Source organism: Chanodichthys erythropterus, chromosome 4 (genome assembly GCF_024489055.1).
Source record: "Chanodichthys erythropterus isolate Z2021 chromosome 4, ASM2448905v1, whole genome shotgun sequence".
Taxonomy (NCBI): Eukaryota; Metazoa; Chordata; class Actinopteri; order Cypriniformes; family Xenocyprididae; genus Chanodichthys; species Chanodichthys erythropterus.
The window spans coordinates 38,389,087-38,410,954 of NC_090224.1; the positions used below are offsets into that span (position 1 = coordinate 38,389,087).

Below are 21,868 nucleotides of genomic sequence, written 5' to 3' on the forward strand. Positions count from 1 at the left end.
GAGAGGCAGTTGATAGGGAGCACCGCGCGTGAGCAGCGCCGCCCGCCATTTTACATTATTGGGAATCAAGCGGAGCTCCGCCGGGGAGTCATTTACCCGCCCCCAGAACACATATTCAACACAAACAGACCCGAACAGACCAGCAAAACATCGTCAGGTAAGCATGCGGCCGCTCTGGGCTGCCTTTCGTAGCGTTTCTCGCAGCGGAGGGTTTTATTTGACCGGTGTTTGGAAACAATGTGCTGGGCGCGCGGGGGGAGGGGTTTTACCGGACACGTTAAACACGCGCTAGTCTCACAAGAACAGGCCTTTAAAACACATTAAACGCATTTATATATCCAGCGGTGCATTTTATTAGTAATTACAGCGTGTGGCTGCACACTAGACTCGGTCATGTTGTGTTTGTGTGTGTGAGTCACGCTGCTGGGTTAGTAAGCTAATGCTAATGCAGCTACATTGACTGAAGACACGCGCCGGAAGCAGATTTAACACACTAAACTGTTTTTATCTCGCACCTTTTATAATATTCGTGTGGAAAATGCATTAATGGTACGTTTTTGTCGTTTTGTAGCTGTTTTAAGGGTAATTTGGTCGGTGTGTAGCTGTGCAGGGCCTGAGACCCATGCTGCACGCGCGCGAATAGAGACTCCACGCCGACGCGCGCACGTGTGTTTTTAACCAATAATGATTTTAATGTGTGTTTGCACGCGGATAGCGGTCGTAGGTGCTGTTTAACATAAGTTTAGTCTCTTTCTGGAGTTCAGAGTGAATTAAGTCTCACTGTTTTATTATAATGAAGGAAGATGGGTTGAGTGAGGGTTGAAGCATCACACCACCTAATGTTGTTTGCAAACATTGTAGATGCAGTAGATGGTTGTGGAGAGAGGAACATTTATCCTTTCTGTAGGGGTTTAGGGAGTATGCATAATTGTGTAAGAAAAGCTGAAACGTTATTTTAAGCATTGCATGCAGGTTAAAACAATCTGGATGATTTTGAGACCACTCATAAAATTGAATACCCACGTAATTTGTGTAATTGTCTACCCAAACCTGCAATAATTTGGCTCATTGCATTTGAACAGATTTCTGGAGACATGGCCACAGAACATATTAATGGGAATGGTACAGAAGAACCAATGGACACGACTGCTGCAGTTACCCATTCTGACCACTTCAACACTTTATTAGAAGCTGGTTTACCACAAAAAGTTGCTGAAAAGCTAGATGAAATTTACCTAGCAGGTAAGCCAAATCTCGGACCCTCCAAATTGACATCCTTTTTGCATCACATTCAAATGCATGTTGAACTGTACGTGTCATATGTTTTCTTGCATAGGGAATTGGCAGGTAATTAGCAACTTTGTGTGGTTTCACCGCAAAATGGGTACTGCAGCGTTAAATGATGCTGAATTGTAATGGCGCACCGGCCCACAGAAATAAAGGCTGGATTGAGCGTGTCTGGTCCGACCCTTTCTGGGGATTAGCTCTCCGTTGTTAAAGGGGGGTGGGGAGGGGTCCGTCCCGTGGGGACGCGGGCCAGCTGGGCATATGCCGGGACAATAGAGGCAGCTGTCTGGAGCGGAGACAGGTGATGTGCCCCTACGGCTTATCGCTAACAGATGCTAATTGTGAAGGGGGTGAGAGGGGCTTGGCTCTTCTGGGATAATCATTCATACTTGTGTTACTGTATTAATGGGGAGCTGCTATTGGCTGCGGGTGTAGCATTAGAGATGGGATTTATCAATGCATTTCCAATATTTTCAATATCATGGTGGCCGATATAAAGCCAATAGGCTGTGTGAGATATTGCACTACTTAATTTAAAGACAAATAACTCTTGCATAACAATTGCTTATATAAAATAAACTTATTTTATATATTTTTCAAATTAGAGGTAATTTATTGGAAAATTATCAACATGCAAAAAAGAATTGAATTTAAAACCTGATTTACTTTAGGTAGAAACTTCTTGATTCTGATTATAGTGTTGATTATACTTTTTTTAGATTATAGTATTTTTACCAAATGAAGACAGGAAAAAAGGCTCTGTACACTTGGTAATCTGGTTTGTAAGCACTGGGAATCATTTCCTCATTGAGAACAGATAGTGTTAATTTTACTAACTTTACACAGTGAATAAGACATAGCGGCTGACTTGATGCATAGTTTGAAATGTCTAGCATCATGGAGAAAGTACGCTCATTTTTATACAGGCTACAAATGCACGCTTCAGAAGATCTAACAGTTGGGTTTGCCAAACTTGAGGTTTAAGAAGTGTTTTAGATGTTCAAGCACCTATTTTAAAGATACAAATGCATATTTGCTGATAGTATGTGAAGGTATTATAGCATTTTTATTTCTATTACTAATACACAAGCAAACGCTATTTCACTTTTTGGTATATTGTTCACTTTCTTTAGCAGTTCTAATTAGACAGAACTGTTAAACGAAGACTGGTAAACTAATGAAGATTGAGAGTGTGAGCTTAGTGCTAGCATTAAAATGATAGTTCACCCAAAAATGAAAATTTGATGTTTATCTGCTTACCCCCAGCGCATCCAAGATGTAGGTGACTTTGTTTTTTCAGTAGAACACAAATGATGATTTTTAACTCCTACTGTTGCCGTCTGTCAGTTGTATAATGCGTTGAATCAGTGACACCATCTATAAGAGTCAAAAAAACTTGCACAGACAAATCCAAATTAAACCCTGCAGCTTGTGACGACACATTGATGTCCTAAGACATGAAACGATCAGTATGTGCGAGAAACCGAACAGTATTTATATAATTTTTAAAAACACCACTGTCCAACTACCGTTTCAACGCATTATACGGCTCACAGACTTCAACAGTTGGAGCTAAAAATCATCATTTGTGTTCTCCTGGAGAAGCAAAGTCACCTACATCTTGGATGCTCTGGGGGTAAGCAGATAAACATCAAATTTTTCATTTTTGGGTGAACTATCCCTTTAAAAAAAGCACAGTTAATGTCACCTCCCAACAGTTATCGGCCTAACAGAAAAATACATCAGCCAGTGCTGATAAATTTCCAAATATCAGCTGACGTATCGACCACTAGAATTGTCAGATCTTCAGACAGCCAATTACTCCTGAAGTATATAATGACTTTAAAAGTGTTTATCCCATAGTCTCCAGTGACTGGAGAAGTCATTAGCATTGCTGCCATTCCTCAAGTCTGTACTTATGCCCAGTCCAAATGATGATTCATATGAACTCTCTCTCTGAGAAACTCTGGTACACTGAGGAATATTCAATAATCTGACTGGATGGGCCATAAAGCATCCTGCAGTTCCTGACATCACTTGGCAACGCTGAGGTTTCCCTGGTTTTCTCCCTGCAGGCCTTGTGGCGCACAGTGACCTGGATGAGAGGGCCATTGAAGCACTGAAAGAGTTCAATGAGGAAGGTGCACTGCAAGTTCTCGTCCAGTTCAAAGAGAGCGATCTATCCCATGTGCAAGTAAGTGCACTCACTTTGCTGTTTGAGAGATTCGGGTAAAACATGGAAAGGTTTTACTAACACTCTCACGCTCTAACCTAGAACAAAAGTGCCTTTCTCTGTGGAGTGATGAAGACCTACAGGCAGAGAGAGAAACAGGGGACCAAAGTTCTAGATTCCACTAAAGGACCAGATGAAGCAAAAATTAAGGTGCGTTTTGGCCTTTTAACATAGTTTCTATTAAATGCGTGCCTGTGTTGATTCATTGTTTTGGTCTTGTTTTTCAGATTTTGCTTGATAGAACAGGCTACACCCTTGATGTCACTACAGGTCAGCGCAAGTACGGTGGCCCTCCGCCAGAGTCCGTCTACACAGGAGCTCAGCCCACGGTTGGGACGGAGGTAATTCACATCAGGGCGGTGGCACTCATGCTATGAAACGGTGAATTACGCGGAGCAGTTAAGCGCTAGATCAGGTGTCTTCAAAGGCTGTCCAGATGATGAGTTATGTACACTGTGCTGGAGTAACTTTGTTACGCTGACAGTTACCGCTAAGATCTGACTCGACAGCCTCTGCACATTTGAGAGCCATCTGTCTGCTCTAAAACCAAGCAGATGCTGCTCAGATGTTAGAAGGTACACTAAAGGCCCGATATACTCGCAACGCTTTTTTATTTGCAAAGTTTGAAACGCCTTTGCTGTTATATACTGTTGGCAAACATCCTGACAATCAAATTGACCACATAATGCGGTAACTAAATGAAAATAACTCTGGTCACAATCAAGTATTATAGAGTGGTTATGGTTAATGAATGACTTGCATCACCTTCGGGTTCATTATTGTTTAGTGCATGTTTAAGGCTGATACCTTGAAGATAAAGTTCATATTGCTCTGTCGGGTGTTTAGATTGGCTCTAATCTGTCAGACAGGCTCATTGACTGCTCTATTCTCTCTATGCTGCAGATCTTTGTGGGGAAGATCCCGAGGGACTTGTTTGAAGATGAGCTAGTGCCTCTGTTTGAGAAGGCAGGGCCGATCTGGGACTTGCGTCTGATGATGGATCCTCTGAGCGGCCTGAACAGGGGCTATGCCTTCCTCACGTTCTGCACTAAAGAGGCTGCACAGGAGGCCGTCAAGCTAGTAAGACAAACGAATCCATACAGATCTATTCATAGTGTATACACTCATCTTTGACCTTCAAGTATCAATACATGGCAAATGTGCTGTAGGGTAGTGATAGTCATTGGTGTTGCTTTGCAAGTGAGTCTTTAAAAATGCAACAGTTGTTCAAGTTTTCAATCCCTGTTTTTCTCCTCTCAGTGTAACAATCATGAAATTCGCCCTGGCAAACATATTGGCGTGTGTATATCAGTGGCAAACAACAGACTCTTTGTGGGCTCCATTCCCAAGAGCAAGACAAAAGAACAGATTGTTGAAGAGTTTTCCAAAGTCACAGGTGAGCTTTGCCTTGAAGTGAGGGCGCATTCCTGTGCATATCGGTGTTTTCTCGACATGCTCCATTTATTTGGCTTCTTTAAAAATTAAGAAGGATTTAATGTTTTCTTTTTCTTTCTTAGAGGGTCTTACTGACGTAATCCTTTACCATCAGCCGGATGATAAGAAAAAGAACAGGGGCTTCTGTTTTCTGGAGTACGAGGACCATAAAACGGCAGCGCAAGCTCGACGGAGGCTCATGAGCGGCAAGGTGAAGGTCTGGGGCAATGTGGTCACCGTCGAGTGGGCCGACCCTATTGAGGATCCCGACCCGGAGGTCATGGCGAAGGTCAGAACATTGATCCACACAGTGCAAAACCAGGAGTTTTTCCTGAAGCTTTATGAGACTATCACTTTCTCGTCTGATAGGTCCATGATTTGCTTCCAGATGTACGCTGTTCTGAAGTGCTAGTTTTATGCTGACTTGACAGTCATTTCATGATTGTGTTTTCAACTGATCTAAACGCTTATTTAGGCTCTAACTTGGGATCGGATCTTATATATAGGGAGCTCATGTTGTCATCTCATCTGCTCTTAGGTGAAAGTGTTGTTTGTCAGAAACCTGGCAAACAGCGTCACAGAGGAAATACTTGAAAAAGCATTCGGCCAGTTTGGCAAACTGGAGCGAGTAAAGAAACTGAAAGACTATGCCTTCATTCACTTTGACGAAAGGGATGGAGCGGTCAAGGTGAGCGCTTTTGAACAGCATTTAATTTGTTTGGAAAGTGTTTTTAATGGTCATTACAGTGGTGTTGACAACGTGGATGTTTGCAGGCGCTGGCAGAAATGAACGGCAAAGATTTAGAGGGAGAGCACATTGAGATTGTGTTTGCCAAGCCACCCGACCAGAAGCGGAAAGAGAGGAAGGCGCAGCGTCAAGCAGCGAAGACCCAAATGTGAGTTTTAAAGATTTACATCAGGGGTGTCCAACTCTGCTCCTGCAGAGCTGCCTTTCTGCAGATTTCAGCTCCAACACACTTGTTTTCAAGTCACACTGAAGACCTTTTTCAGGTTTGTTTGGAGCTGAACTCTGCAGCCCTCCAGGATCCCCTTGATTTACATGAATACAAACCGCTCTGCATCACTGATGTAACCGAACTTGGAGCAGGTCGTAATTTTATGCAAATATAAACTCACATTTTATGCTCTCTTCTCACAGGTATGATGATTACTACTACTACGGCCCTCCTCAAATGCCGCCTCCTGCCAGGGGCCGGGGCAGGGGTGCCAGTCGGGGCGGTTACTCTTACCCGCCCGACTATTACGGCTACGAAGATTACTACGATTATTATGGTTACGATTACCATAACTACAGGGGCGGCTACGACGACCCGTACTTCGGCTACGATGATTTCCAGGCGCCCGCTCGAGGCAGAGGGGGGCGCGGCGGGGCTAGAGGCGGGGCGTCTCCTGCGCGTGCCAGAGGGGCCAGCGCTCCACGGGGCAGGGCGGGCTTCCCACAGCGCGGAGGTGCCGGAGGCGGTCTGGGAGCGAGCAGGGGCCCACGCGGAGGAGCCAGAGGCGGGGTTCTGCCGAGAGGGCGCGGGGTACGTGGTGCTCGGGGTGGACGCGGTGGAAATGTAGGAGGCAAGCGCAAAGCTGATGGCTACAACCAGCCAGATTCCAAACGGCGCCAGACCATTAATCAGAACTGGGGCTCGCAACCCATTGCACAGCAACCCTTGCAAGGTGGCGATCATTCTGGTAACTATGGTTACAAATCTGACAACCAGGAGTTTTATCAGGATTCTTTTGGGCAACAGTGGAAGTAGAGAATGTAGGGCTTTTTTTGTTTTCTTTTCAATAAAAACAAAACAAAACCCTTTTTATAGAGACTTGATTGGCCCTCAAATCCATTAAAGGTTGCCTCTCTCCTCCTCCTGGCGGGTTTTTTTTGTACATATTTTAAGAATCCGCTTGGACTCGATCAGTAGTCACTCCCACCTGCTTCTGCCGAACTGTTTTTGTTTTATGTTTTGTTTGGAAGTCGTTTCCTACTTTTTAAAAATCGGGATTGAAATTTTTAAATTTGCAATTTTGTGCTCAATCTGTCTATTTGGCTATATAGTACCATGTATGTTCATAGGAATTTTGCTCTTCATGTCTTAAGTAGGTAACAGCAACAACAACAAAAAAAAAAGACGAAAAATGAAAAGTAAAAAAAAAATCACTGTCTCTTAAACTTGTATTCAACAAAGAAAAAAAGTAAAAAAAAAATTGCTATTTGTATGTTACAAAAGATAATGCTAGTCAAATAGCTTGTCTTGTTTTTGGGGAAAACGATTTAAAAAAAGAAAAAAGGAAAACCAAGGACTTTGATCCTTATTTTTGGCTTTACATTTTGGCTTGTATTCTTTGCTGTTTGTCTGCTTGAATAAACATACACGCACCAGTGTACAAAAACTCAAATTGTGTTTCAAATTCATGTTTCGGCAAATTCTCTCTTCAAATTGCCTACAAATTTATGGCTCCTTGTGGAAGAAAAGGACTAAAGGTTTGCCTGTAGACATGTGCTGCTACCTCACTCTGCATGCCTTCAAATTGATATCACCAAGTCGAAGTCCGCATCCTCTCTCCACTCAAGCTTTGTGTAAATACATACCCCATTTCACACGATCTCCTCCAACTGGGAGGCTTTTCTTTACTCCGATTCACTGCCATTGCAATTTTTGGGAACCTTCTCTCCCGAGGTCCCTGTGTGTTTTGGCTTCAATGGGGTTTTGTTAGAGAAACTCCTCGAGGACCGAGGCTAAACTCGATGATAGCCACAGAAAGCACAATTTGATGCAAAGCGGCGTGTCCAGATGAGGCGTCTTTGTCGCTGGAAGCTCTAACTCTCTTTGCCCTTGCACGTTTGTCCCAAATTTTGAAGCAACAGTGGGAAACTACCATGCATGACTTTTGCCTTTTGTTTTTCCTCTTTCGTATCTCTCATAACCCTTCCCACCCCTTCAGATCCTCCCACTGTTCTGCTTGTTTCTCTCAGGCTCCTTTCACTTGTGCATGCCAGAACCTGTAGGGTGTCGTAGCCTCTAGTGAATGCATTTCGCTTTCTCTTTCCTTGACATCCCTTGCGGTCGTTTTTGTGTCCTTGTGTGAATTTTCTTTTTCCTTTGTGTTGTATTCATTGTTAACGCTCCTCTAATTTGTGTTCCTTTTGTTACCTGGCTAGCAGGGAAAAGGGGTCGAGGCTGGTCCTGACATGTCCCAGTGAAGACTGACTAGATCAGTGGGGTCACGCCAGGTGCTGCCAGCGGATGTGATGGTAAGGTCCGTTCCACGGTCCAACTCAGTTCCTGCCTTACGGAAGCATATCTTCTCCCTGTCTGCCTCCAAGATTGCCATCAACGCAAAGTCACGATTTAGACATGTTTGGACTCTTCTTTGTGTATTGTTTTCTTTGTTTTTGTATTTAACTTTTTAAGTTTATAAGAATGTCCCAGAACCCTTGTGTCATGAACGAAAATGCCATTTACAGTTACTTATGGAGGTCAAGTAGCCCAAAGGAGTTTTATCCTTAAACGTTACATGTATTTTGCACTTTGTAGATGTTTGAAGTGGCTTGGAGGAGCTTGATGCTGTTGTGTATATTTTTTGTGCATTTTAACTGCGGCTTATCATGAGGATGAACATGTTAAGCTTGTATTTGAGTCTTGCATTTTATTTTATTTTTTTTTTCTCTTGGTTGTTACAACCTGGTGTGATTTGACCAGGCATTCCAGGTTAAATGGTTCTTTTCTGAACCCTTTTTTTAGGATTTATTTTTTTCTTTTTCTTTTTTTGGAAAGGGTTGGTTAACTACCTCATCCTGGAGGCTGAAACTGCCCTATCTGTACTGTACATACGGAGACCTAATGCAAGCAGGGCTTTTTATATTCAACTTATGCACAAGGGCAACATCAGAGCCAATGTACCTAGTGTATTATAGTCCTTTTGTAATAATGCTGAACAGTCAGACTGGGCATGTGAATGACACTCATGTGATGAGTCTAAAGAAGCATCAGTCTGAGCTGCCTCTGAGGATGTAGTTACAGGTTTGGAAGACGGGTGACGAGGATGTCACTTGTTCGTAAAGGCTTGAACTTGAGGAAAAAGCTACTTTGAGAAGCTTTAGCTGCGTTTCTCAGAACCCTGCCCCAAATGAATTGCATTTTAAAGCTTTATTTTAAGAACATGCAGCCCACGTTGATGGCTGCTTGATCGATTTTGAAACCAACACCATCCCTTTTGTGTACTGTGCCACCTGGACATGCACGATCGTTTTTAAAGGTAAGTTCAGAGTATCACTTTCGCATCAAGACCGTTCAGATCGAACCGGTGCTTCCGCTTTCTCCTCTTGACGGAAGCAGTTAGGCTGATCTGGCTCTATCAGCTGCGATCGATCTCTGTACTCGAGCTTTGCTCCATCTCCATCCCTGGCGCTGATCCTGAATCAGACTGGATTGGTGAGAGCTGCTCCATTATTCAGTCTGTAACGAGAGCTGTGCTCAGGGCGGACAGGACGTATGATGTCATTGAACTGGGCACACCGTAGCTGCCTTTTCGTCACATTTAATGTGATGGGTTATTGAGATATGCATCATTTTGGGCATGTTATTGGTAACTTCAATCCTCTTGTGTGCTCGTACAGGGTTTATACATTTTTAAAGGGATTCTGTTGATGTTTCAGTTTCTTTTTGTTTTGCCTCTTTAAAAAGTATTGACTGGATTTTTGAATATGACTGACTCCACAATTATTTCTGTATCACCATCAAGCCATTTTTATAAAAAATGGTGTTTTAAAGTACTGCTGCATAACAAGTGTTTTTGCATTCCTGCAAATAAATTTTGTAAAATGAAAAGGTGTGGTCTCACTCAATGCTGTTCTGTTTCCAGAATGCTTTAATCTCTGTGGCATTAGGTAACATTTGTTTTGTTTTATTGAATGTTTAAAAAGCATTTATTAGTCGCCTTCATGCCGTTTCGCACCCGTAAGACCTTCGTTCATCTTCGGAAGCGCAAATTGAGATTTTTTTTTTTTGTTAAAATCCGATGGCTCCGCAAGGCCTGCATAGCCAGCAATGACATTTCCTCTCTCAAGATCCATGTACTAAAAACATTTAAATCAGTTCATGTGAGTACAGAGGTTCAATATCAATATTATAAAGCCACGAGAATATTTTTGGTGCGCCAAAAAAAAACAATCACGACTTATATAGTGATGGCCGATTTCAAAACACTGCTTCAGGAAGCTTCGGAGCGTTATGAATCAGCGTGTCGAATCAGCGGTTCGGAGCGCCAAAGTCACGTGATTTCAGCAGTTTGACATGCGATCCGAATCATGATTCGATGTGCTGATTCATAACGCTACGAAGCTTCCTGAAGCAGTGTTTTGAAATCGGCCATCACTAAGTCGTTATTTTGCTTTTTTGGCGCACCAAAAATATTAATATTAATAATAATATTAATATTGAACCACTGTACTCACATTTAAATCAGTTCATATGTTTTTAACACATTTCCCCTCTCAAGATCCATTAAATGTCATTGCTGTCTATGCATGCCTCACTGAGCCATCGTGTTTCATCAAAAATATCTTAATTTGTGAGTAATGACATTATTTTCATTTTTGGGTGAACTAACCCTTTAAAATCAAGCTTGACAAACGGGATCCCAAAATTACACTGCTTCCATTAGCCTGGCTAAAGGTTGTGTTCAATAACTATATGAATTCACAACATATTTGTAAATTTTGCAGATGCTCTGTGTAAATTGTTGTGGAAAATGCATCAAGCTTTTTGACATTAAAATATTCCTAGTACATAACTAGGCTGTTGAAATGTGAGTGTTAAAGATCAGCTGGTTGGTCATCGAACTAACTCAGTTGCACAGTGATGTGGTCAAATCAGGGATCATGAGCTCAGTCGCCACACGTTTTGAGCTGTAGATGGCGCTCCGTTCAAGCAGTGATCTGAGCTTAGTGTGCTTTAAAAATACGGAACAAATAGAGCCCATTGAGCCCCACTCTACTTAACATTTATATAAATTAGCCAAAGCATTAAATAATTAGACTGCCCCCAGCCCAACCCTGACTGAATCAGAAATTAAATGTCTCCTCTTTGCAGTTGATTTAGTCATGGTTACAAACAAAAGAGGGACTACAACATAAATTTGTGGCTCTTGAAATTAACCCAGCAAAAACAAAATTATTTTTCAAAATAGGGAAAATAAATGCATCTTCAGAGCAGGAAACCAAGTCCTCTAACACACTTACGGATACCTATCTGGGACTAAGACTCATTTTAACAGGAAACTTCAGTTATCTGTCTGAATGAGCTGAAAGCAAAAGCAGCAAGGGTCTTTATCAGTTTCTCAATGTGGGTCACGGAGTGCCTGAGAAAACATTGTCCCGATTCAGTATGGGGACAGATGATATATTGTCAGACAATATTCTGTCATGTTCTAATATAATATTCTAATCACGTTATTTATAGTTTGTTACGAAATAAAAAGTCTCTCACCTCAGAAAACCGAACTGTCCCGTCCTGTCAGACGTTACACTCTTCAATGGACCCTTCGCTAAGCCCCGCCCTCCTTAGTTACTGTTGCTACGCCTGTCAAGCTTTCGCGTCTGGCAAGTTATTTACAGTATGTATGCACCGGTGTCATTTCAAGGAGATAATTAGTCATTTTTGGCGAACAGGTGAAATATCTGAGAGAGCAAGACAAAAGGGACTGCAGTATGCATTCGAGGGATATATCCATATATTGAAGCTAAAGCTCCCAGCGCGAGCAGCAGCCACCTCAAATGCTGACCATTCAAATGGGAAACACACAATTTATTGAGGAAATGCTTTGTTCATCCACAGCAGGTTAAGTGAAATTTGTGAAAATAACCTAATAATTATAAATCAAACAGCTTATCCATAAGTCTTGTGGAATAAACACAAGATGTTAGCCTGACCACTTTGCAATGATATATTCTCCCGCTTATATTTTAGCAAGTAACTCCGTCTTGCCTTTAATCATATTATTTCACGTTCAAATATATGCATTATGAACAAAGAACCGTCATTATTTCCAAGCAATGATGTGCTGAGTTAGCTAGCTAGCTAACCGACCCGTCAGATTGTCCTACCCGGGCTTACTGCATGTGCAAATATTACATCATTGTTGTCATGATAAATAACACAAAATTACTGTGTATGCATTATTATAAGGGTAGGTTCAGGGTTGGGGTAGGTGTAGATGTTAATAAAGCCATAGACCACGTTAATATCACGCTGGAAGCACAATCTGATAGGTAACGTTAGCATTTTTCGGATTTTGTCAGATTTTACTAACGTTACCTACTGTTTTAATGGGAGGTAGCAAAATCTGACAGGGCAGCACAAATTATCAGAACACCGGCATTTCTCCACTTGGGTTTTTTTAGGTGTCGTGAAGGGAAAAAAAATTCCACCACCCCGTCCAAACTTTTAGGATACCGGGTATCAGGTTAACGCAATCCATAAGCACAACGCTTCGGCATGTTCCCTCGCTCGAAAGCTTGATAGACCTCCCGCGCCTAGTAACGGTTGCTAAACTACGATTGGCCTGTGGCGGTTTTCAGGCGTGGCTTAGCGAAGGGTCAATTGCCCGCGCAAACAATCAATTCATATCTAAAGCTCATAGAAACTACGCGCATGCAACGTCATAGTTACGTGGTCAATTAGTAAGTCATGAAATAATGCTGCGTTCCAGGCAGGTTTTTGAGCCTGTAAGTCACAACTTTAAATCACGACTCGCGACTTTGTAGCGTTCCAAGAAAATCACGCCAAACTGCGTAAAAGTGTAAACAATCCAACATGGCGGACCGTATGGGGCTTATGCTCATTAACAATACTTTCTGAACTTAGGGTTCAGAAAAGAAACAGAGGAGGAAAACGGCGCATAAGGCAAGAGAAGCTGTTATACCTTTTATTTTACATTATTTTATTATAATTTCACTTGCATAAACACTGCATCCGTAGGGGCTGCCATTGTTGTTTCGTGGGCTATGTGACGTCAGAACCCATAACTGGGAGTACATCGATCTGGTACGAGTTCACGGGTGGGAAGTCACGACTTTGACTGCTGTTCCAGTGCACTTTCACGGGTAGAAGGTTGTAAAAACACGGGTTACGGGTTGCCTGGAACGCGGCATAAAGGTAAAGTACCAATAAATCACATTGTGTGTTAGCTGAAGGATTTGGTATGGCAGGTATGATTCTATTCATCATATATCAGCGTATTACAGAAAGATCAAAAAGGGATAGTTCACCCAAAAATGAAAATTTTATGTTTATCTGCTTACCCTCAGCTCATCCAAGATGTAGGTGACTTTGTTTCTTCAGTAAAACACAAATGATGATTTTTAACTCCAACTGTTGCCGTCTGTCAGTCAAATAATGCTAGTGGATGGGAACTTCTACTATAAGAGTAAATAAAACATGCACAGACAAATCCAAATTAAACCCTGCGGCTCGTGACGACACATTGATGTCCTAAGACACGAAACGATCGGTTTGTGCGAGAAACTGAACAGTATTAATTAGATGCAGAAGTTTGTGCAGTGAGACAAACGCGAACAAGACACGGAACACGATCCAGCGATCCAGGAACGTCACGTTACATCATACAGAACTAAAAATACTGGGATCACAATGAAGGTAAATGTCCAGCATATGGAGAAAACTGCAAAAGATGTGGGAAAAGGAATCATTTTGCTAGTAAATGCATGACAACCAGGCCTCAGAAAAACATAAATACTGCATCTGAAGAGACTGATCAAGAAATCGAATTATCCCAGATAGCAAAATACACTCTGCCCAGTTCCGGTTAGATTCTCGCTTGCTGGAGACTTGCCACTCGGCCCGTTTCTGTCTACAGTAATTGAGTAACCACAAAACTTTCAGTGGTTATCTACTGTTTCCCTTAAGGTAACAGGAGCTTTGAAGAATGTGATTTCAATAATTCTGAACCTTAAGCTTATGATTTAAGATGATAATCATGAAGAATCATTAACATATGAGCCTGTATTAATAAAGACTAATGTGTGTTTGGAATTTGCAATAGATTACTGTATAAAAGTCAGTATAATACACTATGGCCCATTGTTCGAAGTGTGGTCCCGAAAAATCGTCATTTGAAGGGCTATCTGGCCCTTTTCCCCTTACCCCTACCACTCCAGCCAAAAGAGAATCGAGACACCCCTACCCCTTCAGGTGAATGCGCAAAATGAAGGGGTAGGGGAAAGGGAAGAATTGGGATTGGGCCTTAGGCATAATTCATGAATTCCTGTGAGGACCTTGCTTCTAATATGTATCGGCTTCCCTACGTAGCTTCTGTGGTGCGCGGTCACACGTCACATGGTGATGCGGCACCAATCAGAATTGGACTAGTTGCATACGCGCTTCAGATGCAGTCACGCAGAGGCATTCCCCATAGTGTCCTCATTCGACACATCTCACACCTCCTGAGGGAACAAAGGTTACAGTCATAACCCAAAACATATTTGCAGTCTAAAGTCTATCGGACAGTTTAAACAGTTACACAAGTTATCTTTAAAACTAAGAGAACGTTAATTCAGTTGATTCAGTACATCGCTAGAAACAATGTTGATTTTTATAACGGTTTTAATGCTCAATGTGTGGGCTATATCGGCAGATGATATACTTTCCCCAAAAATAAACATCCTTGAAGAACTGAGGAAAATAAAGACCATGGAAACAATAATGAAATCTCTGGAGACTGAAATGGAGCGACTTAGAACAGAAAACAAAGGTAACGTGACGGACACTACATACATGACAGGGTGGTCCCAGAATAAAATGAAATGCAATAATTTACATATTTATAACACCATATTGCTCATACTGTGATGCCAGCTGTTTAATCTATATTTCTTCAGCTCTTCAAGAACGCTTTGAAATATAGACACAAGTTTGTTTTAAAGAAGATACTCAGCAGATTATTGCTCAAGTGAAAGGACTTCAAAAAATGAAAGTATGAAAAAGTTATGGAAGTTTAAATTTACCGTAAATCAAAAGTAAATATTTTATATAAAATATATATTTTGCAAAATTATTTTTACTCTAAAATTACTAACAAATTAGAGCCATATATCTAACCAATTTGTGTTTGAAATCGTAAGTTGATATCACAAAAATGTATGATTTTGTTTAGGCGCTGTAACAAAAAGAGCCACCGGGTGTCATCGATATTATATTGATTTTTTTTAATGCATTCTCTAATAAGTGTGGCCAATCACTACTTAAATCACTACTAAGTTCAGTACTTACAGAACTGACCACCACCGTTACAGAGCAGGAAAAAAACATCAGAGAACTGAGGGAAGAGATGAACAAGAAAAATGAAGGTACTTCACCAAACCATTCACTCTTTTATCAATGATCCTCATAAAACACCTGCAATACATTGTAAAGTGTAAATGTTAGTGTAAAGTTGAGTGTATACTTGTGTTATCTATTATAATAATCCATGTAAATATCATTTAACAGAATCTTTATTCCTTCACAGAAATTTCAAATCTTACTCTGAGTCAAGTGGAGTTGAGAAAGGAAAATAGAGGTGAAAGTGTGCTTGAATTATGTTAAATTCAGTGTATACGTATAATATATCACAACATTGCTTATGTTTTTCAATAACAGACAGAGAAATAGCTTTTTCAGCTGCACTGAGGGAATCTGGCGATGGATATGTTGGTCCTTTTAACACTGAAATCACACTAACCTACAAGAAAGTCATCACAAACATAGGGAACGCCTACAATCCAATTACAGGTAATTATCAATTAAATTGAGTCATAAATCTCAGTTTGAAAACCCTTCTGCTCCATTCAGACCTCTCTGCAGTTGTGTAATGTGTATGAGAGTTAAATGATCAGAAAAGCAATCAGGAAACAGCTGATTCTGTATCTCGTTATTTGATTTAGGTGTTTTCGCAGCCCCATTGAAAGGAGCGTACATGTTCAGAATCTCTATATATGGTCATGCCCCAAATACAGCAGGTGCAGCCATTTATAAGAATGGAGAGCGTATGGTTATAGCATACGATATTCAGGCTCAGGATCGGGAAAACTCCTCGAATGGAGTTGTGTTGATCCTGGAGGTTGGAGATGTTGTCTATGTGAGACTTTGGGCTAACACGAGGATATTTGATAACCAGAATAACCACAGCACTTTCAGTGGTTATCTACTGTTTCCCTTAAGAGAACAGGAGATTTGCAGAATGTGATTCCAATAATTCTGAACCTTCAGGATATGATTTAAGATGAAAATCATGAAGAAGCATTAACATATGAACCTGTATTAATGAGGACTTTGAAATTTGCTGTAGATTACTGTATAAAAGTCAGTATAATACACTATAGTCTGATCTGTCTGCACATGTAAGTTTGTATAAAGAGTTTCAGCACTGAGACAGACAGGACCCATGAATATCGCATGTGACTCAAAAGTGTTTTGTTGAAGTAGTAAACCTAATAATGTTAAATAATACCTTTTTAAGAGTATCTTGTTACTGATTCTTGATCTGTATCTCTTCATCCTACAGAAATAAATAAGAGAATATCGAGACACTGTGGCTTTTTTTTCAACCTCATATTTCCCCAACAATGCTTGATTTGAAGCACTCATGATATTATATTTCAGTCTCACCAAGATTTTTTATTTTTTTATTTATTTATTTTTTTTGGTGACCAAAATGTAAAAAATAAATAAATAAAAATGTGCAATGTTTTATTTAAGACACCACATTTACCAGATTATCTATTGTAAGGAACCCTGCATCGGCCCAAAAACGGACTCTGACGTTAACTCGTGTATGCCTTTTCAGCGTCTCTGAATGTTCACTTAATTTCACTCGTTATGTATTAATTTAGATATTCGATTATTCTGATTACCTTATATCTTCAATTATTTCGTTCACTGCAGTCCCGGTATCGCTTTAGAAGAGTTACTTCGGCCGATTGAGCACTCTTCCCGAACACAAACTCATCAGTCTGACCTTAAACATTGGATGCAGGGTAAATATACCTTTAAGTCGGTCGCGCTCTGCTTACTTGTAACAAAAAGCATAGTTTTTTATATATTTACGAAAACTGCAACTTATTTAAGGCAGCGATTGGCAGAAATTGAAATGGACTTAATTGACATGCCCTATGCTCCATCTATCAAACCTTCCGTATGAACAATCCTGAACACAGATTTGAGGTAATACCTTCGCTTTGATCTACTAGAAATAATGGATTAAGAATAATACAGAATCAACCAAATATAACCATTTTATTTGTCAAGTAAAAATATATCATGCCAATTACATTACAATTAGACAATTAGAAACCAATTCAGAAATGTTAAATGCATAACATCGATTACTCAAAGAAATGCATATATACACACAGTGATATGTCTTCAGACATTCACCCATCTCTGTATGGGGGTTCTGATTACAGAAGGTCCCCCATGACTGCTTTGCTCTTTACCTTTTATACCAGGACCAGAACAAAGGATCGTAAATGTTTATTACACCAACACCTGTTTTGGGGGAGAAGAGAAGAGACACCACCCAAAAAGAGGACAGAATTTTCCTTAATTTTCCATCTTCTTCATACTTCTAGTGACTGCTGTGAAATTGAGACCGTTTTACCAATCGCACTTAGACTTTTAAAATGATACCAAACATGAAAAGGGAAAAATAATAAATACACAAGTTACATTAAATGTGTTGAATAACTTTCAGTCAGGGGGAAGAAGAGTTTGTGTGTGTGTGTGTGGTGGGGGGAGGTGTTGTCCTTTTGGAGTTAGGGCAAGGCGTTGCCCCTTGCTATTTTTCTGAGATCTTCTTCTCTTGGCGAGTTTTATTGCTTTATTGCAGGATGCTTGATCTCAGTTTTCTTTTAGCAGGAAAATCAAGCCTTACACTATTATGTTAGATGCACAACAGTCATACATGACACAAAGGCTCTATCATTATTTTGATTTATGGCTATTCATGGCTTATTAATATAAACACGAGATTAGTCAACTAATGGCTTAAATGGACGACTACTAGTTGACAAGAAAAATATTTATTTGAGGGCAGCCCTAGTCCCTAGAAAAATAAAATAAAGGATAAAATAAATGGGGTGTACATGGACTTGTGTTAAACTGTAATGAGGCAGGACTCAAGGCAAGATCCATCTGCAGGCTTTTATTAAACAGAGTTCATAGTAAGACAGGCAATGGTCAAACAGTGGCAAACAGAGAGCAGGCAGAATCGTAGTCGAGGAACAGGCAATGAATCAGGGCAGGCAGATTTCATTCACAAAACCAGCAAACAATATACAGTCCAAAAGGTCCAAAGGGCAGGCGGCAGAGATTCGTACACGGGGAACAGACAGGATCAGCTAAATAATGCTCAGAAATACTACAGAGTAAACAAGACCTTGCAAAGATGTGTGGTGAATGAGAGTCTTATGTAATATTGTATTAATTATATCATTGTATTAATTTTTATAATTATTTACCATTTATGGACAGCACTTTGGTCCATTTTTATGGTTTTGTAAGTGCTCTACAAATAAAAATTGAGTTGAGTTGAGTATATAGTCCGGTTAATGTGCTGCAGCTGGGTGTGGTGATTAGTGTGTGCAGGTGACTGGACAATTGGTAATTGTTTCAAAGCAGCTTTACATATTAGAAGCACAGAAAAAAAGGGAAGTGGTTAAAACTGTACAAACAAGCGTGGTAATATGTAACATATACAAGATGGTGCTACATTAAGCCAATGTCGGCTGACTTCCAGGGGTGGAAAAAAACCCCTAGGAGAAAAACCCAGCGTGCTAACACTGGGAAAAAAGTCCTAGGAGGGAAAAAACCCCTTGGAAGATATATATATGTAAATGGATATGGAGATCAAAATCTGAATTGTAAATTTTTATTATAGAGATTAAAAATCGATTATATATAAATATATGTAAGCGGATACGGGGATTAAAAATCTGAATTATAGATGCAGCCAGAATTGGATCTTTAGGCCCATTGTCTCCTGGGCTACGTTGTAGTCAGGTCCAGACGCAGGTTCTCCATCTGATCTGGATACGGCCTGGATCCAGCACCCGGCAAACCTCAGGATAAGCAGAGAGACAGATATTAGCGTAGATGCCATTCTTATTCTGATGTACAGGTATATCTAGTGTTATAGGAAATGTTCTCGGTTCCGGCCGACCTAATTATTGCAGCGTAACAATCCTTTAACGGATTTGAAAAATGTTAATGTATTCATAATGTGTTATGTGTATGCTAATCCGGGAAGTGACAGGAACATGGAATTTAGATTAATTGCAAGTAATTCAATTTCAAGTAATTATGGAGTCATCCTTTGCAGCTCCAAATGTGCTGTGTCCATAAGTATTTATTTTAAGGTCCTTTTTATTATTTATTGTATATGTGTGGCCTTCTAACCTTTTTAAACAGTGTATTTGTGTGAACTGTTGGGCTTAAACTGTAATGTCAACACATAAATAAATGCAATATCAGCTCAAAAGGTTACACTTTTTTCCCCCATAAAATTTGGTACACATACTCGTTTTCACACTATGTACAAAATGTACATTTTCATAAAGATATGTCATTCAGATTTTGTTATTAGTTGCTGAAATTTGATTGGCTGTTTGAAGTTTTTTTATGACATCGACTAAAGAATATTCATATTAATTTTCAACTTCACTCATCCTTCAGTTACAGTGTTAAGAAATTTCAGGTGTAGCGCCTCCTATGTGTCCAACTTTGTTGCGCCCAGAAGATGAATAACAATTTCTGAAAAATGAGCATTGATTAATGCACTGATATTGTCACAATGCTTTGAATAATCTAAATTTGTTTGATAACTTTTTGCTAGCAACATCTGTAATTGCAATGTGCAAAATTTCGTGAAGATTGGACCAACTAGGACCTACCACGTTCCTGGAGGCCCCCATTGAAAACATGGTCAATGTAGAAGCAGACGTCATAACAAAAAGCAAAACACTTACTTTTTACTGCCAAACTCTCCGAAGCACATCCTCTTTCATCCGGTAGCTCCCGAACTTGACTACTATAGACCGTGGCTTTGCTTGCAGATTGTCCTTAAATTGTCTCTGTGCACATATCCTTCCTGATCTAACTGGCTTCCTGTTTGGCCTGGCGCTGTGTTAGCCACTTAATTAATGTTGATGTTGCTTGAAGTGCGATCTCTGTTTGCTCAATTCTCATCTCTGCCTCCTCCAGTCTGTCGTTCGTTCTTTTCAGTGTCAGAAAACTTTACCTTATTGTCCCTTCTGGGGCCGGATTCACAAAACATTCTTAAGAATAAAATTCTTCTTATTAACTGCCAATGTCTTCTTATTTTTTAACTTAAGAAAAAAGACAAGACTATTTTGTATTCCCAAAAAAATCTTCTTAAGAATGTTCTTATCATCTTTTTTTTTTAAAGATTGTTCTTAAGATAAAACTTAAGAAAACTTCAAACTCTTGAAAAGAATGTTCTTAAAAATCATCTTAAAGTTAGGATAATTGAATACTATTTGTAAATCCCCAAAAGGTAAGATTTGTGATGGAATGTATGCTTTTTTCAAATATTAAACCTTACAAAATGATAAAACTTAAATATTTTTTATAAACTATATAAACTAGCATACTTGGCTAATTAGATGTCTGTGTTCCAGATGGAAGTCCTGTGGGTTGTCAATAGGGAGAGAGAGCCAGATCCAAACAGACCTGAAAGTTTCCATGTTTCATTAACGGTTCATTTCAGTATGCATCGACGTCACTTTCCCGCCGGCACCGCTCCCTCAGCTGGACTGAGTGGCATAAGAAGCTGCTGCATGACTGGATTTAATAGGGGAAACTGCGAAAACGCGAGTAAAACAAATGATTACACTAAATTTGGGCTCGAAACTGCCAATGTCCATGAAAACTAATCCATGGATATTGGCATGCAGCCAAGAATCATGTTTCCTGACATTTCCGACACCGGGAAAATTCATAAAGCAAATCTGTCTGTGATTATTTTAGGTGGGTCTAAATCTGAGTAATCACTTATATCAATGTTATATCGTCATACATTTCTGCATGCCCAAATTTGTAAAAGCGTCTTAAATGTAAACAGAGCAACTCCAAACAACTCGCGCAGAGCTGAATTAGGACAATACCCCTTATTATTAGCATCCAAGAAAGAGCTCTGAATTCAGCACCTGCACAGAAATTTTAAAATTACAAAAACAAAATTGCATTGCCTATTGGAAAGATGGAACTCTATTTATACCTATACCTATATATATATATATATATATATATATATATATATATATTACAAGAAATATTTGTTAACAAAAACAAGACATTTAAAGTGGAAACAATTTTAAATAAGAAGAAACAAGGCTGTAAATTTGTATTACTGGTTCGCTGTTTACATTTATTTAGTTATTTTAAGTGTCCCTAGATGTAGTTTAAATAAAGAAAAAGATGTTGTTGTTTTGCGGCCAACACAGAGAGATTATGTTCCTCCTGCAACATCTCAAAAACATCAATGGCATCAAAACGTTCATTGATGGGCTTGAGAATGGCATTCAAACCTCTCTCTCTCTCAGAGGAAGTGGGCGTCACAATCAGCACCTCATGTTGAACATGTAACCAGGAAAGAAACACTCAAAACTCATCTGAACACACATCGAGAGCTTCAGAAGAACTGAATCTACTGACAGAGAAGATCATTTATTAAGGGAGAAGAATGAAGATCATCTTGACTTTCACTCTGCTGATGATTCCTGGTAAGAATCTGAACTCAAGTCCTGATCAACAATCACATCAGAAGAAGCAGAACAGAGATTAAATAATGAACAAAAGTCTTTATCTAGAACTAACATGGTGAAAT

At 39.9% G+C, this 21,868-nt stretch overlaps 2 protein-coding genes across 13 annotated transcripts; both read left to right on the forward strand.

Moving 5' to 3' along the window:
* Positions 1–9,773, forward strand: syncrip (synaptotagmin binding, cytoplasmic RNA interacting protein). 7 transcript variants are annotated; one of them, XM_067384915.1, is made up of 12 exons: positions 1–157; positions 1,083–1,242; positions 3,363–3,481; positions 3,563–3,670; positions 3,748–3,861; positions 4,424–4,600; positions 4,781–4,916; positions 5,038–5,243; positions 5,493–5,642; positions 5,729–5,850; positions 6,114–6,658; positions 8,127–9,773. In XM_067384915.1, exons 2-12 carry the CDS (start codon positions 1,095–1,097, stop codon positions 8,153–8,155), a joined length of 1,854 nt encoding a protein of 617 aa, XP_067241016.1. In that variant the 5' UTR covers positions 1–157; positions 1,083–1,094; the 3' UTR covers positions 8,156–9,773. The 7 variants fall into 7 exon arrangements, with proteins under 7 accessions (XP_067241016.1, XP_067241017.1, XP_067241018.1 ...); XM_067384916.1 differs by having other exon boundaries at positions 8,130–9,773; XM_067384917.1 differs by having other exon boundaries at positions 6,114–6,643.
* Positions 9,774–14,443: 4,670 nt separating this feature from the next.
* On the forward strand, positions 14,444–21,720 carry LOC137019457 (complement C1q-like protein 4). 6 transcript variants are annotated; one of them, XM_067384926.1, is made up of 6 exons: positions 14,444–14,737; positions 14,865–15,002; positions 15,140–15,332; positions 15,494–15,544; positions 15,625–15,756; positions 15,909–16,544. In XM_067384926.1, the coding sequence occupies exons 3-6, from the start codon at positions 15,314–15,316 to the stop codon at positions 16,208–16,210; spliced, it is 504 nt and encodes a 167-aa protein (XP_067241027.1). In that variant the 5' UTR covers positions 14,444–14,737; positions 14,865–15,002; positions 15,140–15,313; the 3' UTR covers positions 16,211–16,544. The 6 variants fall into 6 exon arrangements, with proteins under 6 accessions (XP_067241027.1, XP_067241026.1, XP_067241028.1 ...); XM_067384925.1 differs by having other exon boundaries at positions 14,865–14,959; XM_067384927.1 differs by lacking the exons at positions 14,865–15,002; positions 15,909–16,544 and adding an exon at positions 21,585–21,720 and having other exon boundaries at positions 15,279–15,332.
* Positions 21,721–21,868: the final 148 nt, after the last annotated feature.

Bases quoted from the DNA above. Each gene is read 5' to 3' on its own strand.
- syncrip (XM_067384914.1), top strand. From the start codon at position 1,095: ATGGCCACAGAACATATTAATGGGAATGGTACAGAAGAACCAATGGAC. The intron at 3,862-4,423 runs GTAATTCACATC...TCTATGCTGCAG, and splicing joins AGCCCACGGTTGGGACGGAG to ATCTTTGTGGGGAAGATCCC. The intron at 5,851-6,113 runs GTGAGTTTTAAA...CTCTTCTCACAG, and splicing joins CAAGCAGCGAAGACCCAAAT to GTATGATGATTACTACTACT.
- LOC137019457 (XM_067384923.1), top strand. From the start codon at position 14,569: ATGTTGATTTTTATAACGGTTTTAATGCTCAATGTGTGGGCTATATCG. The intron at 15,333-15,493 runs GTACTTCACCAA...ATTCCTTCACAG, and splicing joins GATGAACAAGAAAAATGAAG to AAATTTCAAATCTTACTCTG. The intron at 15,757-15,908 runs GTAATTATCAAT...TATTTGATTTAG, and splicing joins CGCCTACAATCCAATTACAG to GTGTTTTCGCAGCCCCATTG.